Raw genomic sequence first — 23,482 nt, forward strand, 5'->3', positions numbered from 1 at the left:
TGAGCGCCGTGTACGTGAGGTGACGAGTACGTACATGGGCTAATTGTGGAAAACCTGAATTTCTTACTGAGCAGCAACATGTTTTCCTGTTATTTTGAGTTATACCATTTTAATGAGTACTAATCTATTTTCATTCTTAATTGAGTTCTTCCAATATGTGTAGCTATCATGTTTAGTCTAATACAACGTGTCTACATGTCTTAATTGTTTATGTGAATTATGTGCAGCATGCTAAATGAATTTCCTGCTTCTTCCCTGACTGGTACTTAGTCTAAATTGTAAGAATTTCGTGATGTAGTTGTATTTCTATCATTCGCGCTGCATATTTACTCTGGGACTACGGAACGGTATTCCGGGAGTTCCCCCCCGGCGGAACAGTGTTCCGGGAAATCCCCCTGCACATTTATTTTGGGACTACGGAACAGTATTCTAGGAGATCCCCCTACACATTTATTTTGGGACTACGGAACGGTATTCCGGGAGATCCCCCTGCACATTTACGTTTGGGACTACAGGACGGTATCTCGGGAGATCCCCTGTTGTGTTTCTGTGTACTGAGTCGTTACCTTCTATGATTTCATTGTTGTTAAATTTCACCTTTGTTTTATTGCGGTATAACACTCTATATTATTTTATTATATATTTACCAGTATGGCACTGACCTGGTCACTACTCGAGGTTAGGTTTGGCCCTTACTGGGTACCTACTATGGTGTACTCATGCTATTTTTTTCATGTGCAGATCCAGATGTACCTTATCAGCTGCACTATCAGTAAGCCGGGATAGCTTTGGAGACTTCAAGGTATGTCTGTCGCGTCTGCAGACCTCGAAGTCCCCTTGTACTCTTTCTCATGTCCATTATCTTCTGTATTTTTCCTTGTTAGATTCTAAGGTATAAAGACACTAGATTTTACCTTCTGTAGTTTGTGATTCATGATGTTCCGGGTTTTGGGATTTGTTGTGTATTTTTGAATAGTTGGTTAAATTTATATTTTTATTTCATTATTCCGCAAAGTGTTAGGCTTACCTAGTTCTAGAGACTAGGTGTCGTCAGGACGTCACACAGAGGGGAAATTGGGTTGTGACAAGTTGGTATCAGAGCTCTAGGTTCATAAGTGTCGTGAGTCACAAGCCCGTTTATTAGGGTCTCACGGATCGGTGCGGAAATGTCTGTACTTATCTTCGGGAGGCTATGAAACTATTAGGAAAATTTCACTACTTTGATTCCTTGTCGTGCGAAAATTTGTTGACTTTAGAGATTCTAAATTTCTGTATTCTATTCTCTTACAGATGGTGAGGACACGTACATGCGGATCTGATGAACAGGCACCCGCGCCCCCTGCTAGAGCCTCGAGAGGCCGGGGCTGGGGTAGAGGCCGAGGACGTCCACGTGGTGCAGCCAGAGCACCCGCACGAGCTGCTACAGAGGAGCCCCCAGTAGCTCAAGCTGGAGGGCAGACACCTGAGATACCTGTTGCTGCACCAGCCCTCCAGGAGACTCTAGCCCAATTTCTGAGCATGTTCAACACCTTAGCTCAGGCTGGATTGATTCCACTTGCTCCTGCCACATCTCAGGCCGGGGGAGGAGCACAGACTCCCGTCACCGGTACTCCAAAGTAGCTGGTTCAGGTCGAACAGGTTCCAGAGATTGTACCAATTCAGCTGGTAGATCCAGCTCAGCCCGAGGTTCTGGCAGCAGCTTCTGAGGCGGAGCAGCTCTGACTTGAGAGGTACAAGAAGTACCACCCGCCTACCTTCAACGGATTGTCTACAGATGATGCTCAGGGTTTTCTGGAGGAGTGTCATCGTATTCTCCGTACTATGGGCATAGCGGAGACGAACGGGGTTTCTTTTACTACATTCCAGCTTAGAGGAGAAGCCTATCAGTGGTGGTGTGCTTATGAGTTGAGTAGTCTGGCTGAGGCAGCTTCACCGACATGGACTCAGTTCTCTGACATGTTTTTGAGAGAGTATGTCCCTCAGAGCCTCAGGTACTCATGGCACGCGAAGTTTGAGCAGTTGCGCCAGGGTGCTATGACTGTGTCAGAGTATGCAGTTTGCTTCAGTGATTTGGCCCGACATGCACCAGCCTTAGTTGCCACAGCTCGAGAGAGGGTTCGATGGTTTATTGAGGGTCTCCATCCCGGCATCCGGAGTAGTATGGCTAGGGAATTGGAGATGAATATTTCTTATCAGCAGGTTATGGGTATTGCCAGGAGATTTGAGGGCATGCTTGCCCGGGATAGAGAGGAGAGTGAGGCTAAGAGGTCTCGAGAGGCTGGTTATTATTTGGGAGCTCGTGTCCCAACAGCTCGCCGTGGTAGAGGTTATGTGAGCCGCCCCGTTCATTCAGCTCTTCCAGCCTCCAGCGGTGTTCCAGCTCCTTCTAGACCCCAGGAGCCTTATTATGCACCGCCAGTATCTAGTGTGCCTCCTACACGAGGTGTTCCTAGTGGCCAGTCCAGCAGACCTGGCCCGAGCCAGCCACAATAGCCACAACCCTCCAAGAGCTTGTTTTGAGTATGGCGACACTCGCCACATGATGAGGGATTGCCCCAGGATAAGGAGGGGTGCACCTCCACAAACTTTTCAGCCACAGCGTGCTCCACCGGGTCCTCAGGCTATGATTACATCACCAGCTGCCACCCCACCTGCTGAACTAGCTCGAGGTGGAGGTTGGGGTGGTAGAGGTCACCTTAGCGGGGGAGGCCAGGCTAGATATTATGCACTTCTTGCTCATACAGAGGCAGTTGCTTCTGATTTTGTCATTACAGGTATTGTTCCGGTCTGTCATAGAGATGTGTCGATATTATTTGACCCAGGCTCTACATATTCTTATATGTCCTCTTATTTTGCCCCGTATTTGGGCATATCTCGGGATTCTTTGAGTTCCCTTATTTATGTATCTACTCCTGTGGGAGATTCTCTTGTTGTGGACCGCGTGTATCGGTCGTGTCTGATTGCTCTTAGTGGTTTTGATACCAGAGCCGATTTATTATTTCTCAGCATGGTGGAGTTTGATATTATTTTGGACATGGACTGGTTGTCGCCCCATTATGCTATTCTTGATTGTCATGCTAAAACCGTGATGCTAGCTATACTAGGTTTACCACGATTAAAGGGGAGAGGTACCTTAGAGTATACTCCTAGTAGAGTTATTTCTTTTCTTAAAGCTCAACGAATGGTTAAGAAGGGGTGTGACCCATATCTAGCTTATGTGAGAGATGTCAGTATTGATACCCCTACAGTTGAGTCAGTTCCAGTAGTGAGGGACTTTCAAGATGTATTTTCCAGCTGATCTTACGGGCATGCCGCCCGACAGAGATATTGATTTTGACATTGATTTGTTGTCGGGCACTCAGCCCATCTCTATTCCTCCATATCGTATGGCTCCTCCTGAATTGAAGGAGTTGAAAGAGAAGTTACAAGAATTGCTTGATAAAGGCTTCATTCAGCTTAGTGTGTCACCTTGGGGTGCTCCTGTCTTATTTGTGAAGAAGAAGGATGGTTCTATGCGGATGTGTATTGATTACCGCCAGTTGAACAAAGTCACAGTGAAGAACATGTACCCATTGCCTCGTATTGATGACTTATTTGATCAGTTACATGGTGCCACAGTGTTTTCCAAGATTGACTTATGTTCAGGTTATCATCAGTTGAAGATTCGGGAGTCGGATATCTTAAAGACTGCTTTTAGGACCAGATATGGTCACTCTGAGTTTCTTGTCATGTCATTTGGGCTGACCAATGCCCCAGCAACCTTTATGCATTTGATGCATAGTGTGTTCCGGCTTTATCTTGATTCCTTCGTCATTGTATTTATTGATGACATCCTGGTATATTCCCGGTCTCGGGAAGATCATGAGCAGCACCTGAGGACCGTGCTTCAGACTTTGAGGGAGAAGATATTGAATGCAAAATTTTCTAAGTGTGAATTCTGGCTTGATTAAGTGGAATTCTTGGGCCACATACTGTCTTGTGATGGGATCAAGGTAGATCCAAAGAAGATTGAAGCAGTGCAGAGTTGGCCCAGGCCATCCTCAGCTACAGAAATCCAAAGTTTTCTTAGTTTGGCGGGGTATTACCGTCTCTTTGTAGAGGGATTCTCATCTATTGCAGCACCTATGACCAGGTTGACCTAGAAGGGTGCTCCGTTCAGGTGGACAGAGGAATGTGAGGAGAGCTTTCAGAAGCTCAAGAAAGCTTTGACTACAGCCCCAGTATTGGTATTACCTACATGTTCGGGGTCTTATACTGTATATTGTGATGCATCGCGGATTGGTCTCGGCGCGATGTTGATGCAGGACGGTAGGGTGATTTCCTACCCGTCCAGACAGCTGAAGGTGCACGATAATAACTATCATGTCCATGACCTTGAGTTAGCAGCTATTGTTCATGCCTTGAAGATATGGCGACATTATTTGTACGGTGTTCCTTGTGAGATTTACACGGATCATCGGAGTTTGCAGCATCTGTTTAAGCAGAAAGATCTTAACTTATGTCAGTGGAGGTGGTTGGATCTACTTAAGGATTATGATATCACTATTTTGTACCATCCTGGGAAGGCCAATGTGGTTGTCGATGCTTTGATTCGCCGGGCAGAGATTTTGGGGAGTTTAGCATATCTACCAGCAGTAGAGAGGCCATTGGCGTTGGATGTTCAGGCCTTAGCCAGCCAGTTTGTGAGATTGGATATTTCGGAGCCGAGTCGAGTATTGGCTTGTGTGGTCTCTCGGTCTTCTCTTTATGATCGTATCAGGGAGCGTCAGTATGATGACCCCCATTTGCTTGTCCTTAAGGACACGGTCCAGCACGGTGATGCTAAGGAGGTCGCTATTAGAGATGATTGTGCATTGAGAATGCAGGGTAGGCTATGTGTTCCCAATGTAGATGGTTTGGGTGAGTTAATTCTTCAGAAGACTCACAGTTCACGGTACTCCATTCATCTGGGTGCCGCAAAGATGTATCAGGACCTGAGGCAGCATTATTGGTGGAGGAGGATGAAGAAAGACATAGTAGAGTATGTGGCAAAATGTCTAAATTGCCAGCAGGTGAAGTATGAGCATCAGCGACCGGGTGGGTTGTTTCAGAAGATAGAGATTCCGGAGTGGAATGGGAGCGGATCACTATGGACTTCGTTGTTGGTCTCCCACGGAGTCAGCGGAAGTTTGATGCAATTTGGGTGATTGTGGATAGGTTGACCAAGTCGGCTTATTTCATTCCTGTGATGACTACCTATTCTTCCTAGCAGCTAGCTCAAATCTACATCCGTGAGATCATCAGGCTTCATGGCGTACCGGTATCTATTATCTGTGACTGGGGTACGTAGTTTACATCACGGTTTTGGAGAGTTATACAGCATGAGTTGGGTACTAGGGTTGAGTTGAGCATAAGTCCGAGCGCACTATTCAGATATTAGAAGGTATGTGATAGATTTTAGGGGTGCTTGGGATCAGTTCTTGCCACTTGTAGAGTTTGCATACAATAACAGTTATCAGTCCAACATTCAGATGGCACTTTATGAGACTCTGTACGGTAGGTGGTGTCGGTCCCCAGTGGGTTGGTTCGAACCTGATGAGGCCAGATTATTGGGTACGGACTTGGTTCAGGATGGCTTGGAAAACGTGAAGGTGATTCACGATAGACTTCGCATAGCCCAATCAAGACAGAAGAGTTATGTGGACCAAAAGGTTCACGATGGGGAATTCATGGTTGGAGAGCGAGTCTTGCTCCGGGTTTCGCCTATGAAGGGCGTTATGAGGTTTGGAAAGAAGGGCAAGCTGAGCCCAAGGTTCATTGGTCCATTTAAGGTGTTGCATCGAGTTGGGGAGGTTGCTTATGAGCTTGCTATGCCTCCCAGTCTAGAAGGAGTTCATCTGGTATTCCATGTTTCTATGCTTTGAAAGTATCTTGGCGATCTGTCCCATGTGTCAGATTTCAGTTCAGTTCAATTGGACAAGGATCTATCCTATGTTGAGGAGCCAGTGGCTATTTTAGACAGGCAGGTCAGAAAGCTAAGATCAAAGAACATTGCTTCCGTGAAGGTTCATCGGAGGGGGCAGCCGGTCGAGGAGGCAACTTGGGAGGCCGAGCAGGAGATGCGCAGCCAATACCCTCATCTTTTCACAGTTTCAGGTATGTCTTTATACTTGTTCGAGGACGAACGATTATTTTAAGAGGGGGGAGAATATAACGACTCGGCCGGTCATTTTGAGAGTTAGAGCCCCGAACCCCTATTAACTGCTTTTCCCATATCTATTTCTGATATTGTGACTTGCCGGGATGATTAGTTTTGAGTTTCGGAGTGTTTTGGGACACTTAGTCCCTAAATGAGAGCTTAAACCTTAGAATTTGGACCGTAGTCGGAACTGCATGAAGACGGTTCCAGAATGGAATTCTGTCAATTTTGTTAGCTCCGTTAGGTGATTTTGGACTTAGGGGCGTGTCCATAATGTGTTTTGGGGGCCCGTAGCTCATTTAGGCTTGAAATGTGGAAAGTCAAAATTTTGGAGTTTTGGACCAGTAGTGGAAATTTTGATATCGGGGTCGGAATCCGATTTCGGAAGTTGGAGTAGGTCCGTAGTGTTGAATATGATTTGTGTGCAAAATTTGGGATCAATCGGACGTGACTTGGTTAGTCTCGACATCGGTTGTCTAATTTGGAAGTTTCAGGTTATTTAAGTTTGAATCGGAGAATGATTTGTGATTTTAGCATTGTTTGATGTGATTTGTGGGTTCGAGTAAGTTCGTATGGTGTTTTAGGATTGGTTGGTATGTTTTGTTTAGGTCCCAGGGGGATCAGATGAGTTTCGAGTGCTTAACGGATCAAAAGTTGGATTTGTATTGCTGCTGAAGTCTTCAGGCATCTATCATTTTCGCACCTGCGGTGGAGAGATCACAGGTGCGTGATCGCACGTGCGGAGAAGCAAGCGCAGAAGTGGATTTAGGATGTGTCGTCAGGGGTCGCAGGTGCGAAGGGAAATGCCATATCTGCGATGCTCGCAGATGCGTTAAAGGACCCGCAGGTGCAGAGGAGATCGCAGAAGCGGACAATAGTCTGCAGGCGCGCACTCGCAGGTGCGGCCCATTTTTCGCAGAAGTGGACCCAGCCCTCTTAAGTCGTTTTCACACCTGCAAAGGAAATTTCGTAGGTGCGGCATCGCAGGTGAGACCCAAGGTCTGCAGATGCAGAATAACTGGGCAGAAAAGGTGCAGATTCGAGGGTTTGAAGTTCACTTCACAAATTTTACTGAGAGCTCGGTAGAAGGCGAAATTTGGAGAGATTTTCGGAGGAAGTTTTTGAGTAATGATTCTTAACTCCCTTATTGTTATAATCCACTAATCTATACTTGAATTCATCGTTTAAATTTAGATTTGGGGTGAAATATTGAGAAAAGTTCTTAGGCAAAATTTTGGTGTTTTGATCAAGATTTTGGTGTCGGATTTTAGTAAATTTGTTATGGTTAGACTCGTGAGTGAATGAGCTTTCATATTTTATGACTTTTACCCGATTCCGAGAAGTGGGCCCCAAAGGCAATTTTTGAGTTAAATTTCAGAATTTTCGTTAAATGTTGATTTTGTTAATTAAATGATATTGTTGTATTTATGATACGTAATTTGTTTTGGCTAGATTTGGGCCATTCAAAGCCGGATATTCATGGGAAAGGCATTGTGACCGATTAATTGAGCTTGACTCGAGGTAAATGGCTTGCCTAACTTTGTATGGGGGAAATCCCCTTAAGATTTTGAACTATTGTGCTATGTGAGCGCCGTGTACCTGAGGTGACGAGTACGTACACAGGCTAGTTGTGGAGAACCCGAATTTCTTACTGAGCAGCAACATGTTTTCCTGTTATTTTGAGTTATACCATTTTAATGAGTACTAATCTATTTTCATTCTTAATTGAGTTATTCCAATATGTGTAGCTATCATGTTTAGTCTAATACAACGTGTCTACATGTCTTAATTGTTTATGCGAATTATGTGCAGCATGCTAAATAAATTTTCTGCTTCTTCTCTGACTGGTACTTAGTCTAAATTGTAAGAATTTCGTGATGTAGTTGTATTTCTATCATTCGCGCTGCATATTTAGTTTGGGACTACGGAACGGTATTCTGAGAGATCCCCTCCCACTGTCTTGCATATTTACTTTGGGGCTACGAAACGGTGTTCCGGGAGATCCCCCTGCACATTTATTTTGGGACTACGGAACGGTATTCCGGGAGATCCCCCTATATATTTAATTTGGGACTACGGAACTGTATTTTGGGAGATCCCCCTACACATTTATTTTGGGACTACGGAACGGTATTCCGGGAGATCCCCCTGCACTTTTACGTTTGGGACTACGGGACGGTATCTCGGGAGATCCCCTGTTGTGTTTCTGTGTACTGAGCTATTACCTTCTATGATTTCATTGTTGTTAAATTTCAGCCTTTATTTTATTGCGGTATTACACTCTATATTATTTTATTATATATTTACCAATATGGCCATGACCTCATCACTACTCGACCGAGGTTAGGCTTGGCACTTACTGGATACCAATTGTGGTGTACTCATGCTACTCTCTGCACATGTGTTTTTCGTGTGCAGATCCAGGTGTACCTTATCAGCCGCACTATCAGTGAGCCCAGACAACTTTGGAGACTTTAAGGTATATCTGCCACGTCCGCAGACCTTGGAGTCCCCTTCTAATCTTTCTCATGTCCATTATCTTCTGTATTTTCCTTGTTAGATTCTGAGGTATAGACACACTAGATATTCCCTTTTGTAGTTTGTAATTCACGAAGTTTCGGGTTTTGGGATTTGTTGTGTATTTTTTAATAGTTGGTTAAATTTATATTTTTATTTCATTATTCCGCAAAGTGTTAGGCTTACCTAGTTGTAGAGACTAGGTGCCGTCACGACGTCACACGGAGGAGAAATTGGGTCGTGACACACTGGATGGCTACACAACTATCAACCTACCTGGCATCATGATATAACATATGCAGAAGGTGGCAGAGTTCAAGGATGAATGTCATGGGCTGACTTACGGGTTCCTCCTCACTAAGGTTTTTGAATTCTTCAAATTCCCTTTGGGAAAAGCTAAAGTGGGTACTTGTAAGCAAACCTTCTCCAAGACCACCATCGAGGAATGTGAGTGCATTGATAAGGTTGGAGGGGTTGGCAGCACTTCTACTATCTCCCAGTTGATCAACGCCCAAAACAGTGCCACTGATGACACAAGGAAGCTGAAGGCAAGGAATACCATTCTTGAAGGTCAGCTAAGTCAGCTTCAGGAGGCACTTGGTTCCAGAAGCTCTCACAGCACAGAGGTTGCCCGTTTGACCAAAGAAAATGCCGACCTCAGGAAATAGGTTGAGGACCTGAAAGAGAAACTGCTCAATGAGTAGATGTCAGCTAATGCTAGAATGGACATCCTTCTTAACACCCTTGCCTCTTCTTCTAAGCCTTCCCCTTCCAGTGCTCCTCAGAGTCATTCCCTTCCAGTGTCAGTTCAAGTTCAAGTTGTTTTTGTTTCCTGTGTTTTATGTTTGATGACTGGCACCTTTTTGTTGTTTTTATTTTGTGGTGATTGTATATCAGTGGAACTGCTCCCTACCTATTTCCAAAATTAATAAATTTCTCGTCCTTTTGTTGTGCATACCTTGTTCTTCTGCTCTGTTTTTAGTCATGATTGTGTGCACACATGTGGCATAAGTTAACCAAGCTAGACTTCTTCTTGCTTATTGCTTGCTACTGATCTTTTTATGCTGCCAAAAGGGGGAAAATAATTGAGGGGTAATAGAGATGGGGAACAGATTCAGGGGGAATACAGTTCACTCTGGTTCTTAGGAGGAACTTGAATTATACGTTTGCCATCATCAAAAAGGGGAAAATCGATAGGTTATATGTGTATCCCTATTATGTTTTGATGATCTAACAAACTTACTATCAAGAACCAGATAAGGAACATGATATACTACGAAATTAAAGATCAACAAGTCTCCAGTTGGGGACACAATTCAACTCTTCGGAGTCAAAGGAACATCAGAGCTACCAGTTCAAGAGGTGACTATACAAGTCAACAAGTCTCCAGTTGGGGACACAATTCAACTCTTCCGAGTCAGAGGAACAACAGAGGGAACATATAGCTACCAGTTTTTGAGGTGACTTTACAAGCCAACAAGTCTCCAGTTAGGGACACAGTTCAACTCTTCCGAGCCAAATAAACAGCAGAGGGAATAGATAGCTACCAATTCCCGAGATGACTGTACAAATTCAACTCCCCACAGCTGTAAAGTGACTGCAACTATTCCTTTGCACACACGCAACAGTGTAAACAATGGAGCAGTCAACTTTATGGGGAATGCCTTTGTACCAAACATTCTTACATCATTCAAGTGAGGTCACTTATGCAATATTAACATGAAGGAAATGCAAAACAACACTTGCATACTTCAGAATATATCAAGCTCTCTCTCAAGTGTATTGCCAACCTGCAAGTGACCTTCAAGGCGTCAAGAAAAAAGAGGAACATAACGAAGGACCAATTTCCAGCATTGAGTCATCACATGTCCTTAGTTGTGTTGCACCTTTGTTAAAGTTCATTACTTGTAATTCCTACTTCGCTTAGTTAGAAGCATTATGTGGGAAACCTTTGTAAATGATAAACCCTTGTGTTTGTGTCTTGGCTAATTTAGTCGAGTTGGAAGTCTTTGTAATAGAGTTATTACAAAGTGGCTTGTAATAGAGTTGTTACAAGTTAGTGAGGAACTAAGAGGTTAATTCCTAGGTTACATAGGTGTAATCTGAAAGTTGCTCATAGTGAAGTTGAAATCCTACAAGGGTAGGTCGTGGTTTTTAATCCCGTTGAGCTGGGAATTTTCCACATAAAATTCCTCTTGTCATTTACCTACTGCAGTGTGCGTCGTTTCTGTGCGAACTTATATCTATGGGAACTTATAGAGAACCTAGTTCTCTATAGAGTTTGATGGACCCTCGAATTCTATCACACACTAGTCTCCAGACTACTAATAGTCACCACACACGAACGTTGGACATGATCTACTACAACAGAGTCTCCAACCAGTGTAGATACACATACAGAAGCACTCAAAGAATCAGAAGGCACAACCAAATATGAAGCAAAATATGAGGACACATACGAATAAGTAGATCCTGGATCAAATAGAGCTGAAGCATCTCTATGGAAAACTAGAATAGTACCTGTGATAACAACATCAGATAGCTCGGCCTCAGGCCTAACTGGAAAAGCATAAAATCGGGGCTGGGCCCCACCACTCTGAACTGCATCTCTAGGACGGCCTCTAACTGGCTGGCCTCCACCTCTAATGGTCTGACCTCCACCTCTAGCTACCTGACCCCTACCTCTAGCTGGCTGAGTAGGCGGTGAAGCAACCAATGCCGGTATGATGGCACGAGAATCCTATTGAGATCTGTTACTTGCCAACCTAAGGCAATACCTCCTGATGTGACCAATGTTCCCACCGTCATAACACCCATCTTGATGCTGTGGCTGCTGAAGCTGAAGCTGACCCGAATAGGCCGGATAACCGCTGTAGTAACTCTGGAGTGGTGGTGCACCGATAGGAGCTGAATATGCACTAAATGCTGGCTGCCCAGAGTAAGGCATAATAGGACCGTGACTCCCTGAAGCACCATGAGATGCATGAAGTGCTGAATGAAATGGTGTGGGAGGATGACCCCTACCAATTACCCTGCCTCCAGACGAGGCACCACTGAAACCACCGAACTGACGAGGCCTCTTATCAGACCTCTGCCCTCTTGCATGTGCAAGAATCATCTCGATCTTCCTCGTAACATTAGCTGCCGCCTGAAAAGAAATCTCACTTCCGGTCTCCTTGGCCATCTGAAGCCTGATAGGGTGAGTGAGTCCCTCAATAAACCTCGTCACTCTCTATCCCTCAGTAGGTAGTAAAAGGAGAGCATGACAGGCCAAATCCACAAAACGGGACTCATACTGAGTAACAGTCATACTACACTACTGTAGACGCTCAAATTGCTTCCGAAAATCCTCTCTCAGTGTGATAGGAAGGAACTTCTCCAGAAATAGCTGAGAGAACTTCTCCCAGGTAAGTGCAGGCAATCCAACTGGTCTGGTCAATGTATAATCTCTCCACCATCTCTTGGCGGAACCCCTAATCTGAAATACAGCAAAATCAACCCCATTGGTCTCAACTATACCCATGTTCTGCAGCACCTCGTGGCAGCGTTCAAGATAATCATGTGGGTCCTCAGAAGGTGTACCACTTAAGTGAACTCAAAAGAGCTTAGTAAACTTAGCTAGTCTCAATAAAGCCTCAAAAGACATGGCGGGCCTATCACCGGTCTATGCCGCAACAACTAGCTGAACTACCCCAACTGGCGGGGCTGCTGGAGCCTGATTCTGGGGAGCCATCTGCTCTAGAGAGGGAGTAGTGGGAGTTTGTGCTCCTCCACCAGCCTCAGAAATGGCTGGTGCCATTGGAAATGTACTATTCTGGGACACGCCCTCCATAAGACTCACCAAACAGACTAGAGCGTCCTGAAGCACTGGAGTAGCTATGAATCCTTCCGGGACCTGAACTGGTCCAACTGGTACATTCTGAACTGGAACTTCCTCCTGAAGGTCCACCTGAGGTTTTACAATAGGTACAACTGCTCGAGCTCTAGACTGAGCTCTACCTCGGCCTCTAGCATGACCTCGATCTCTACCCCTGGCCATAGTTTCCACTGGGGGCTCTGGTCCCTGTCTATTGGTAGAGGTATTACGTGTTCTCACCATCGGCGAGAGAATAAGAGTAGAATGGTTCAATCATCGATGATAGAATAAATTCGCACGATAGTATAAGAAAGAAGTGATATTGTTCCTAAACTTCATAGCCTCTGAGAGATAAGTACAGACATCTCCGTACCGATCCTTCAGACTCTACTTAGTTTGCTCGTGACTCGTGAGACCTATGTAACCTAGTGCTCTAATACCAACTATCACGACCCAAAATTCCCACCTTCGGACCGTGATGGCGCCTAACATTTTACTTTCTAGGCAAGCCAACATTAGAATAATATTAGCCATTTTTAAACAAGTTTTAAATTTATTAATAAAAAAGAAATAAATGCAGAAGTAAGATCTGAAATATAGTGAATAATCCATAAAAATAACGGTGTCTAAATACCATCCCAGAATTTGGTATCACAAGTGCACGAGCTTCTAGAATAATACAAATAAGGGTCAAATTAAAATAAAGCTGTCTAGAAATAAACACATAGCTAAAGTAAAGTAGACGGGGACTTCAGAACTGCAGACGCCATGCATTTATATCTCAAGTCTCCTCTGGTAGCTTAAATCCGAGCAAGTCTATGCTACGCCGCTGGGACCAACTCCGAAATCTGCACAAGAAGTGCAGAGTGTAGTATCAGTACAGCCGACCTCATGTACTGGTAAGTTCTGAGCCTAACCTCGACGAAGTAGTGACTAGGCTAAGGCGGTTCACTTATATTAGCCTATACGCAATATTAGTAACAACAACAAATAATAAAAGTAAATCAGGTAACTCATTTATAATAATTGAAGCCAACTCAGCAGTCATAATCCATTATTATTTCAACCAATTTCCGTTATAGCGTGCAAACCGCTCTCACAATATATTCATTTTCCATACTCTCATATATTTATCTTAATCAAGTATATATATAGACTTTTAAATAAGTCTATTGCGATGTATATACACTTTTAAATAAGCCTGTTGCGGCGTGCAATCCGATCCCCCAATATGGACTTTTTAATAAGTCTGTTGCGGCGTGCAATCCGATCCCCCAATATAGACTTTTTAATAAGTTTGTTGCAGCATGCAATACGATCCCCCAATATGGATTTTTAATAAGTCTGTTGCTGCGTACAACCTGATCCTCCAATATGGACTTTTAATAAGTCTGTTGTGGCGTGCAACCCGATCCTCTAATATGGACTTTTAATAAGTCCGTTGCGGCGTGAAACCCGATCCTCCAATATATTCATTTCAATCAATTCTTTTGCGGCGTGCAACCCGCTCCTCCAATATGTTCATTTACCAATTCTTATAGAAGAAATTGCCCCAATAAATGTAACAATTAATATAAAATTATAAGACAACAAGCATACAATAATTATGATTTAATTATGAAACAAACAATGACAAATAGCAATTTATTATGGAAATCAAGGAGAAAATAGGAAGTTTAATATTTAATATGCTAAATGTCAAGTAGAAATTAATACACATAAATCAAATAGCATGTAACAATTATTGCAGGAATTCAAGAATTTATATTTGTCAAAGAATAAGAAATAAATAATTATTAAAACAATTAATTCGTGCCTTAGAACAATTTATGATTTTCAAATAATTATGCAAACAATTAATTTGATGATGTATAGACACTCGTCATCTCGCCTATACGTCGTTCACATGCATTTCACATAACAAATAATTTAAGGGTTCTATTCCCTCAAGTTAAGGTTAATCACGACACTTACCTCGCTTTGTACATTCCAATAAATTATTCGACCACAACTTTTCCTTTTGAATTTATCTCCAAAAGCGTCAAATCTATTCACAAACAATTTGATATACTCAATGTGAATCATAGAAATTAATTCCATATGAATTCACTAATTATCCGGATAAAAATCCGAAATTCATTTAAATATTCGACAGTGGGACACACATCACAAATCTCGAAAAAACTTACGAAATCCGAACACCCATTCCGAAACGAGTCCAACCATATAAAAATTATCCAATTCCGATGTCAAATGGATCTTCAAATCTTAAATTTTTGTTTTTGAAAGATTTTATAAAAATCTGATTTTTCTCCCAAACTTTCACGGATTCATGATATAAATGAGTATGGAATCATGAAATATAATCAATATAGGATAAGGAACACTTACCCCAGTGTTTTCCCATGAAAATCGCCCAAGAATTGCCTTACTCGAGCTCAAAAATGGAAAAGGGTTGAAAATGGGACGAATCCCATTTTCTAGAACTTAACTTCTGTTTCTGGGATTCTTACCCTTCGTGAATGCGGTCAATGCCTCGCGTTCGCGAATCACAAATTTCTGCTGACCAATGCGAGATGCGCTACGCGAACGCGAAGGCAATTTCCTGGTTAGCCTCTTTCCCTTCACGAACGCGAGGCTTCGATCACAAACACGAGGCTTCGATCGCAAATGTGAGGCCTCGATCGCGAACGTAAAGCTTTGCATATCAAGCCTTTGCGAACGCATTCACTCTATCGCGAATGCGAAGCACAAAACGTGTCAGCCCCACTTTGCTCTTCGCGAACGCGAGACTCCCCTCGCGAATGCGAAGAAGCAAACTAGAAGCAGGTTTGTGCAGTTTCCTCAAGTCCAAAAATGATCCGTTAACCACCCGAAACCAACTCGAGCCCTCGGGGCTCCAATCCAAACATGCACCCAAGTCCTAAAATATCATACGAACTTGCTCGCGCGATCAAATCGTCAAAATAACACCTAGAATTACGAATCGGACAACAAATAAAAGGAAGTTTTCAAGAAAATATTAAAACTTATATTTTTACAAAATCATGTCAAATCAACTTCGATTCTCACCAAATTTGGCAGACAAATCATAAATATTATAGTGGACCTATACCGGGCTCGGGAACCAAAATACAGACCCGGTGTCAATAAATCCAACATCAGTATATTCTTAAATATCATTAAGCTTTCAAACTTTTAATTTTTCATCAAAATTCCATATCTCGGGCTAGGGACCTCGGAATTCAATTCCGGGCATACGCCCAAGTCCCAAATCATGATACGAACCTACCGGAATTGTCAAAACATTAATCCAAGTCCGTTTGATAAAAATGTTGACCAACATCTACTCAGTTGAGTTTTAAAGCTCCATTTCACATTTTAATCCATTTTTCATACAAAACCTTTTTCGAAAATTATACGGACTACGCACGCAAGTCGAGGAGTGATAAATAATGCTTTTCGAGGTCTTAGAACATAAAATTACTTATTTAATTTAAAGATGACATTTTGGGTCATCACAATGGAACATTGTCACCGATGGTCCACTGGCTACCCTGAAGATAAATGCCGAAGGAGTAGAGGTGCCAAAGACAAGAGTTGATTGCACTGCCGAGGACCTGAAGAAATGGGAGAAGAATGCTAATGCCAAGAAATGGATTGTTTGTGGACTTGGTCCAGATGAGTACAGCAGAATCCAAAGTTGTACCATTGCTAAGGAAATCTAGGACACTCTACAAGTGGCTCATGAAGGAACACCTCAGGTGAAGAGATCTAGAGGAACTCTACTGTATTCTCAATATGAGAACTTTACTATGAAGGAAGGAGAAACCATTCAAGAGATGCACACAAGGTTCACTACATTGACAAATGAACTAAAATCTCTTGGAAGGATTATTCCTGAAGAATATAGAGCCGAGAAGATATTGACAAGGGTCTTGCCTATTACTTGGGAAAGTAAAATCACTGTCATTCAGGAATCAAAGAACATTGCCACTCTCCCACAGGATAAATTAATTGAAAATCTTACTGCCTTTGAACTTAGGAGACAAACCATGAAAATGGATGTACCTAAGAAGGAAAGGAGTCTGGCACTCAGAATCACTGAAGGTTCTGATCTAGAAGATGACGAAATGGCTATGATCACCAAGGACTTCAAGAGGTACCTGAGGAGAGGAAAGGGTCCATCAAGAAGTGGAAGTTATAGTAAGTCAAATATTCTTGAGAAGAAAACCAATAATGGATGCTACAAGTGTGGAAAGACTGATCACCACATCAAGAACTGTCCTCAATGGGAAATTGAATGGAAGAAGGAAAGAGCTGAACGAAGGAACAAGAAGAAGGAACAGGTTCAACCCAAGAAAAGCAAAGGATCAACCAAGGCTATGGTCGTTGCTTGGGGAGAAAGCTCATATGAAAGCTCAGATGATGATGGGGATGAACAAGCACTTATGGCCATTGGAGAATATGATGAAGAAACTGAGGTAAGTGTAATTCATCTCAAAGACAAGATTAAATTATTGTCTAAAGAAAGGTTATCTGAGTTACTTCTAGAACTAATTGATGAATCTGAGGATGTAATGAATGAAAAAGAATAGTTTTCTAAAGAATGTGTGATTTTGAAGGCTAAGTGAAAAAACCTGAAACTTAGAGCTAGTGAGACTGTAAGTGAAAATACTGTATTGAAGAACCAAGTTCATGCACTTGACCCAACTGTTCTAGAACTTAGATCTGAAAATCTAAAACTTAAATTAGGAACAGGTAAAAAGATAACAAATCACACACAACTCACTCTATAAAAAGGATGTGCTGGTAAGAATCCTAAAGGAGGATCTAAGCGAGGTCAATCATGAGCTAGACATAACTTGTAAATGGAACAGGTCCTTCGATGCACTTTCATGGCTACAGGAACACCATAGTAGCAACAGAAGAGGAGTTGGCTTTGGAAATCTGGAACCTAAAAAGGATCACAAAAGCAAGTACCTCACACTTCCTGAGAACAAGATTTGCACACACTATGGTAAAACGGGTCACTATAAAAGTGAATGCACTGCAAAAGAAAAGGCAAGTCAAAAGAACAAAGAATTTGTTCAAGGGAAGAATAGGCTACCAAGTTGGGCTAAAAAGAATTTGATTCATCCTTTTGCCTATAGAAAGAGACCCAAACTAGTTTGGGCTCCTAAGACTAACCTCTTATTTCCTTTTGCAGGTCCAAGTGAAATGGAGCAGTCAAAGCATATGACAGGAAACAAGAACCAGTTTCTTTCACTTGAGGACTTTAAAGTAGGTAATGTCTCCTTTGGAAATGGGAAGGAAGATGAGATCATTGGGATTGGAAAGGTAGTTAAGACCGATTCTCACTCTATTGAGAATGTTTACTTGATAGATGGACTGAAGTACAGTCTAATAAGTGTATCACAAATGTGTGATAGAGGTAATATGTTAGCATTCACCTCTACCAAATTCTTTGTAATTAATCTTACCACTGACAAGATTGTTTTGCAGGGAAAAAGAGTGAACATTATATATGTTGTAGATCTGTCCACCCTTTCAGAAAATAAACTCACTAACTTAAGTGTGTTGGATAATGATCCCCTCATTTGGCAACTTAATAAACTAGTCTCCAAGGACTTAGTGATAGGACTGCCTAACATTAAGTTCAAGGAAGATAAAGTTTGTGAAGCTTGTGCAAGGGGGAAGCAAGTAAGATCCTTTTTTAAAAGCAAGAAAGTGGTAAGCACCACCAGGACGATGGAACTGGTCCATATGGATCTTTGTGGACCAATGAGAATATTAAGCAGAGGTGGTAAGAGATATGTGATGGTGCTTGTTGATGATTACTCTAGGTTTACTTGGACATTGTTTTTAACATCTAAAGATGAAGCATTTGAGATGTTCATTTCTTTTGTTAGAAAAAATCAAAAACAACTAGTTAATCAACTTGCATAAATTAGGTCTGATCATGGTACTGAATTTGAGAATGCTAAATTTGCTGAATTTTGTGATGAGCATGGCATAGATCATAATTTTTCTGCTCCTCGGACTCCACAACAAAATGGAGTAATTGAAAGAAATAATAGGACACTTGAAGATATGGCTAAGACTATGCTTCTTTCTAGTAAACTACCCCATAGTTTTTGGGCAAGAGCTATGAACTCTGCATGTTACATCATAAATAGGTGCATGACTAGACCTCTTGTAGAGAAGACTCCCTATGAGTTACTTAAAGGGAGAAAGCCAAACATATCCCATCTTAGGGCATTTGAATGCAAATGTTTTGTTCACAATAATGGTAAAGACTCCCTAGGTAAGTTTGATCCCAGAAGTGATGATGGATTATTCTTGGGATATTCTTCACATAGTAAAGCTTATAAGATTTATAACAAAAGAACTATGTATGTAGAAGAAAGTGTACATGTGATTTTTGATGAAACTAGCATTCTTTCTGAGAGATAGGAACATGATGATGAAGTAATTGGGCTGGTGAGAAACTCAAATGAAACCACAGCCCAGACTGAAGCTGCACCATAAGTAGGAACAGGGGACGGAACGGGTTCTTCCACCCAGGGCAACTTGATAGGGGGAACTGAACAAAGGGGAAGTGATCCTCAAACCTTAAGGAAACCCGTCCATGAACCTGTTCCTCAGCAACAAAATATTGAAGGAACATCTAAGGGAAACCAGTTGGTTGTGAAACCTTACAAGTATCAAAGTTCTCATCCCATTGAGAATATAATTACTGATCCAACCTTTGGAATCAAAACCAGATCTTCGTTAAAGAATCATTATTCTTTTGATGCTTTTCTATCTCTTATTGAACCTAAAAATATAGCTGAAGCTTTGCAGGATGCAGACTAGGTGAATGCAATGAAAGATGGACTCAACCAATTTGAGAGAAATCAAGTTTGGCATCTGGTACAAAGACCCAAGGACAGATAAGTAATTGGCACAAAATGGGTCTTCAAAAATAAACTTGATGAAGATGGAACAGTTACAAGAAACAAGGCAAGACTGGTGGTTCAAGGATATAGTCAAGAGGAGGGCATATACTTTGATGAGACCTTTGCTCATGTTGCAGGATTGGAAGCGATTGGACTCCTTATAGCCTTTGCTGCTTACATGGAATTCACTCTTCATCAGATGGATGTCAAGAGTGACTTCCTCAATGGCTATCTAAAGGAAGAAGTGTTTGTTAAGCAACCTCCGGGCTTTGAAAGCAAGGAATGTCCTGATAATGTGTACAAGCTTGACAAGGCGCTTTATGGGCTAAAGCAAGCTCTAAGAGCATGGTATCAAAGATTATCAAAACTTTTGCTTGAGCATGGCTACAAGAGAGGTAAAATTGACAATACTTTATTCTTGAAAGAAAAGGGTAAAGATCTCTTGGTAGTTCAGATATACGTTGATGATATAATCTTTGGAGCAACTACTGATAAGTTAAGTAAAAAATTTGCTAAACTAATGTGGAGTAAATTTGAAATGAGTATGATGGGTGAGCTTAATTTTTTTAGGATTACAAATTAAACAAAATTCAAATGGAACTATGATCCATCAGCAAAAATATGTGAAAGAGTTCCTTAAAAGGTTTAAAATGGAAGATTCCAAAGAAATTGACACTCCTATTGCAACAACCACAAAATTAGATGTAGATGAACCTGGTTCATCTGTTGATCAGAAGTTGTATAGGGGAATGATTGGCTCTTTATTGTATCTCACTACTAGCAGACCTGACATTGTTTTCAGTGTGGTCCTTTGTGCTAGATTTTAGGCAAATCCAAAGGAGTCTCACTTGACTGCTGTCAAGAGGACCTTGAGATACCTAAAAGGCACCACTGACTTTGTCTATGGTATCCAAAAGGTAGTAATTTCAATCTAGTGGGATATGCTGATGCTGATTATGCAAGTTTTCTTGTGGACAGAAAGAACACTTCAGGTTTGGCACATTTTCTTGGCTCATGTCTTGTTTCTTGGGCCACCAAAAAGCAAACTTTTGTGGCATTATCTACTGCTGAAGCTGAGTATGCTGTTGTTGCCTCATGTTGTGCTCAATTGTTATGGATCAAACAATAATTAATGGATTTTGGAATTGATGAAGGTTGTATCCCCATATTATGTGATAACACTAGTGCAATTAGTATGACCAAGAACTCGGTTCATCACAAGAGAACAAAGCACATAGATGTTAGGCATCACTGTTTCAGGGACAATTATGAAAAAGGTTTGACCACTGTGGAAGTCTTTGCTACAGACAAGCAAATAACTGACATCTTCACAAAATCTCTAAGGGGATATCACTTTGAAAGGAACATGTTAGAATTAGGGATGATTAAGATCACCTAAACAGAACCAGTTCTAACTCAAAAATTGGTTAGAAAAATTGTGAATTTTTGTATATAATTAAATTAGACTTTTCCCAGTCTCATACTTTTATAAGTATACTCTTGTGCCATGTGCGAAAATGACTCATTAAATCTCTAATGATATTATCTCTATTTTCTTGGAAAATTCAGACTTACACACGAGCTTTTTCAGTGAAAAACCTAGTTCATCAAGATTACTCAGTATGTATTCTCCACTGCGCATATTTTGAAATAATTATATTTGGATTACGATCAAGAGGAGAGTCCCATTCAATCCTAAACCCCTCGATCTTATCAGCGGTTTCATTGAACAGAGTCCAAACAATATTAAGTGCGTAGATTCTAGGGACACTCTTCAACGTCTTTTCAAACTGAATTCCAGTTCGATTAGACTTCTGCAAAGGCCGTCGTTACACAATCAAACACTTCCACTTTAAATTTATTAGGCCTCAGTTGCTTCCTTACTTCTTAAACCGTCAAGAAATTCTCTCTTCTCTCATCTTCCAAAACACACACAAACCCATTTTTTCCAAAATTTCCAAACACATAAATGGCAATCCCTTCTGAGAATCCCTCATCACCACCCAAATAAATCACACCCATACCATATATCACACCTTTAACCACTCCCATCTATAATAAAAGAAGAGTCAATATGCTTGCTCGCAAGATTGTTGCGGGTAAAGAGCAACTCAAGAAAATTAATAAAAAATTGGAAGCAAGTCAAGAAAAAGAACCCCAGAAATCTAATGAATCATTCAAGTCTACTACTAAGGGGGGAAGAAATGGTTTCTTCTGAAACAGAGCAGGTAACTTCTAGACCTAAAGCTACTCCTCAAATTATTTCTGAGGTTGCAACAAATCTGGAGACTAGGTTTGTTCTAGTAGGAACTGTGGCAGGTGTTGAAACCACTAAGTCTGGAAAGGTTGATGGTAAAAATGAAAAGAGAAAAGAAAAAGAGAGTGAGGGTGCTTAAAGTATTGTGAGGGGTATGGGAAAAGGAATGATTGATTCTTCACCCACTCATGTTGGTTTAACTAAAGAATCAGGTGTTATGGTAGTTTGGAGTGAGGAATCTGATGGAGAAGAAGAGAGTGTGAGAAAAACAAGGAGAAGTGGGTCTGGAGAAATTGCTTAAGGGTTTGTACGATTAGGGAAAAATGCTCAAGAACTTGTTCCATCTGAGCAGGAAACCCTCGGAGACCTACTAAAAATGATGATTGACAGTTACAATTACAAAAAGAAAAGGAGTTCAGGAGTCAAAGTTCCTGGCACTGCTAGGGCAAACAAGAAGAGAAATGATGTCTCTTATATCCTTGTAGAGATTCCTCCTGCAAGAGGAAGAGCTACAAGGAGTCAGAAGAAGCAGAGTGAGGCTGAACTGGAAAAGGCCTTAGAAGAACGTAAAAGAAAAGCTGATGCTAAAGGAAAAAAGAAGGTGATTGAGCATGTTGAGGCTGTTGAAATTGATGAGATAGACCTAGTTCTTCAGGATGAAGAGGAGACAGAAGAAATGGAGGTTGTGACTCAAAAGGCAAAGAAAGTCAAGACTTCCTCAAAAAGGTTTGTTTCAAAAACAAAGTATGTGGAGCCATCCACTTTGGCTAAAAGAACCAGGCCTGCATTGAAACCAAGAAAAGTAAAAATAGTGGAGGAAAGGAATGTAGTGGAGAAGAAGAAGAATCTGATGCTGAGAAGGACAGGATGGTCAAGTTTGGGAAGAGAACCATCTTGAAAGGCAGACTCCTTAGAGACTTGGAGGAGGAAGGTATGTTACTACTGTTGGAGAAGTTACAATTGCATGGAGGGACATGGTCCTTCAGATGGATGGAAGGTTGGCCAGAACTGAGATTGTGGAGTTCATGGCAAACTGTAAGATCAAAGATGGTAGGGTATCCAGTGTGGTAAAGGGGGTGACAGTGACTTTTAATGATAAAGAACTGGGAGAGATCTTAGGTGTACCTGGTGAAGGGTACAATGATTATAAGAAGCTCAAATGGCCAAGACTAGAGAATCTCCCTACTGCCCTTGCCATTACTAAGAAGTTTGGTGACAATGTAGAGGAGCTTGAGCCTAAGGCTATTTACAAAAGTAAGATGAAGCCACCCCATAAAGTGTTGTTCGAATTTGTTAACAAATGTGTGCTGCCAAGGAAGGAAAGGAGTCACATTGCCACATTCAAGGACCTGGTCCTTATGGAATGTTTGGACAGTGGGAGGCAAATCCATTAGTCTGGATTCATCATCCGGCTTCTTGATAGGGTTCTAAATGGAACCAAAACTTACGCCATACCCTATGGCTTTATTCTCATAATTGTACTTGCATACTTCAAGGTATCCATAAAGAAATGGGAAGTTGGTACAAACAAGGATCATTTTGGGGTAAACACTCTAACTGCTTGTGACTATGAAGTCCAAACCACTCCCAAAGAACCTGGTTCATCCAAAAAGGTACCAGTGAACAGCAAAGTGGGAGCTTTGGTGCAAGAAAGTGGGGCCAAGGATGTTGAGATTAATAGGATGAAGAAGAGGTTAGAAGAGGTGGAGACTGAGAGAGATGCTCTCAGAGCT

The 23,482-nt window shown here is 41.7% G+C and overlaps 2 protein-coding genes across 2 annotated transcripts; both read left to right on the forward strand.

Moving 5' to 3' along the window:
• Positions 1-16,393: 16,393 nt before the first annotated feature.
• Positions 16,394-19,409, forward strand: LOC138895280 (uncharacterized). Its single transcript, XM_070179954.1, has 5 exons — positions 16,394-16,713; positions 17,432-17,571; positions 17,761-17,891; positions 18,057-18,254; positions 19,119-19,409. Exons 1-5 carry the CDS (start codon positions 16,394-16,396, stop codon positions 19,407-19,409), a joined length of 1,080 nt encoding a protein of 359 aa, XP_070036055.1.
• A 2,287-nt stretch (positions 19,410-21,696) lies between these two features.
• Positions 21,697-22,647, forward strand: LOC138895281 (protein pxr1-like). The gene is made up of 2 exons (XM_070179955.1): positions 21,697-21,880; positions 22,067-22,647. The coding sequence occupies exons 1-2, from the start codon at positions 21,697-21,699 to the stop codon at positions 22,645-22,647; spliced, it is 765 nt and encodes a 254-aa protein (XP_070036056.1).
• The last annotated feature ends 835 nt before the right edge of the window (positions 22,648-23,482 follow it).

Source organism: Nicotiana tomentosiformis, chromosome 7, assembly GCF_000390325.3.
Source record: "Nicotiana tomentosiformis chromosome 7, ASM39032v3, whole genome shotgun sequence".
NCBI lineage: Eukaryota > Viridiplantae > Streptophyta > Magnoliopsida > Solanales > Solanaceae > Nicotiana > Nicotiana tomentosiformis.

Excerpts from the sequence above, each read along its gene's own strand:
- LOC138895280 (XM_070179954.1), top strand. The coding sequence starts at position 16,394 with ATGCACACAAGGTTCACTACATTGACAAATGAACTAAAATCTCTTGGA. Across the intron at positions 16,714-17,431 it reads ATCACCAAGGACTTCAAGAG|GTCCTTCGATGCACTTTCAT; the intron begins GTACCTGAGGAG and ends TAAATGGAACAG. Across the intron at positions 18,255-19,118 it reads CTTGTGCAAGGGGGAAGCAA|GGCAACTTGATAGGGGGAAC; the intron begins GTAAGATCCTTT and ends TCTTCCACCCAG.
- LOC138895281 (XM_070179955.1), top strand. The coding sequence starts at position 21,697 with ATGGTTTCTTCTGAAACAGAGCAGGTAACTTCTAGACCTAAAGCTACT. Across the intron at positions 21,881-22,066 it reads AAAAGAAAAAGAGAGTGAGG|GGAAAAATGCTCAAGAACTT; the intron begins GTGCTTAAAGTA and ends TTGTACGATTAG.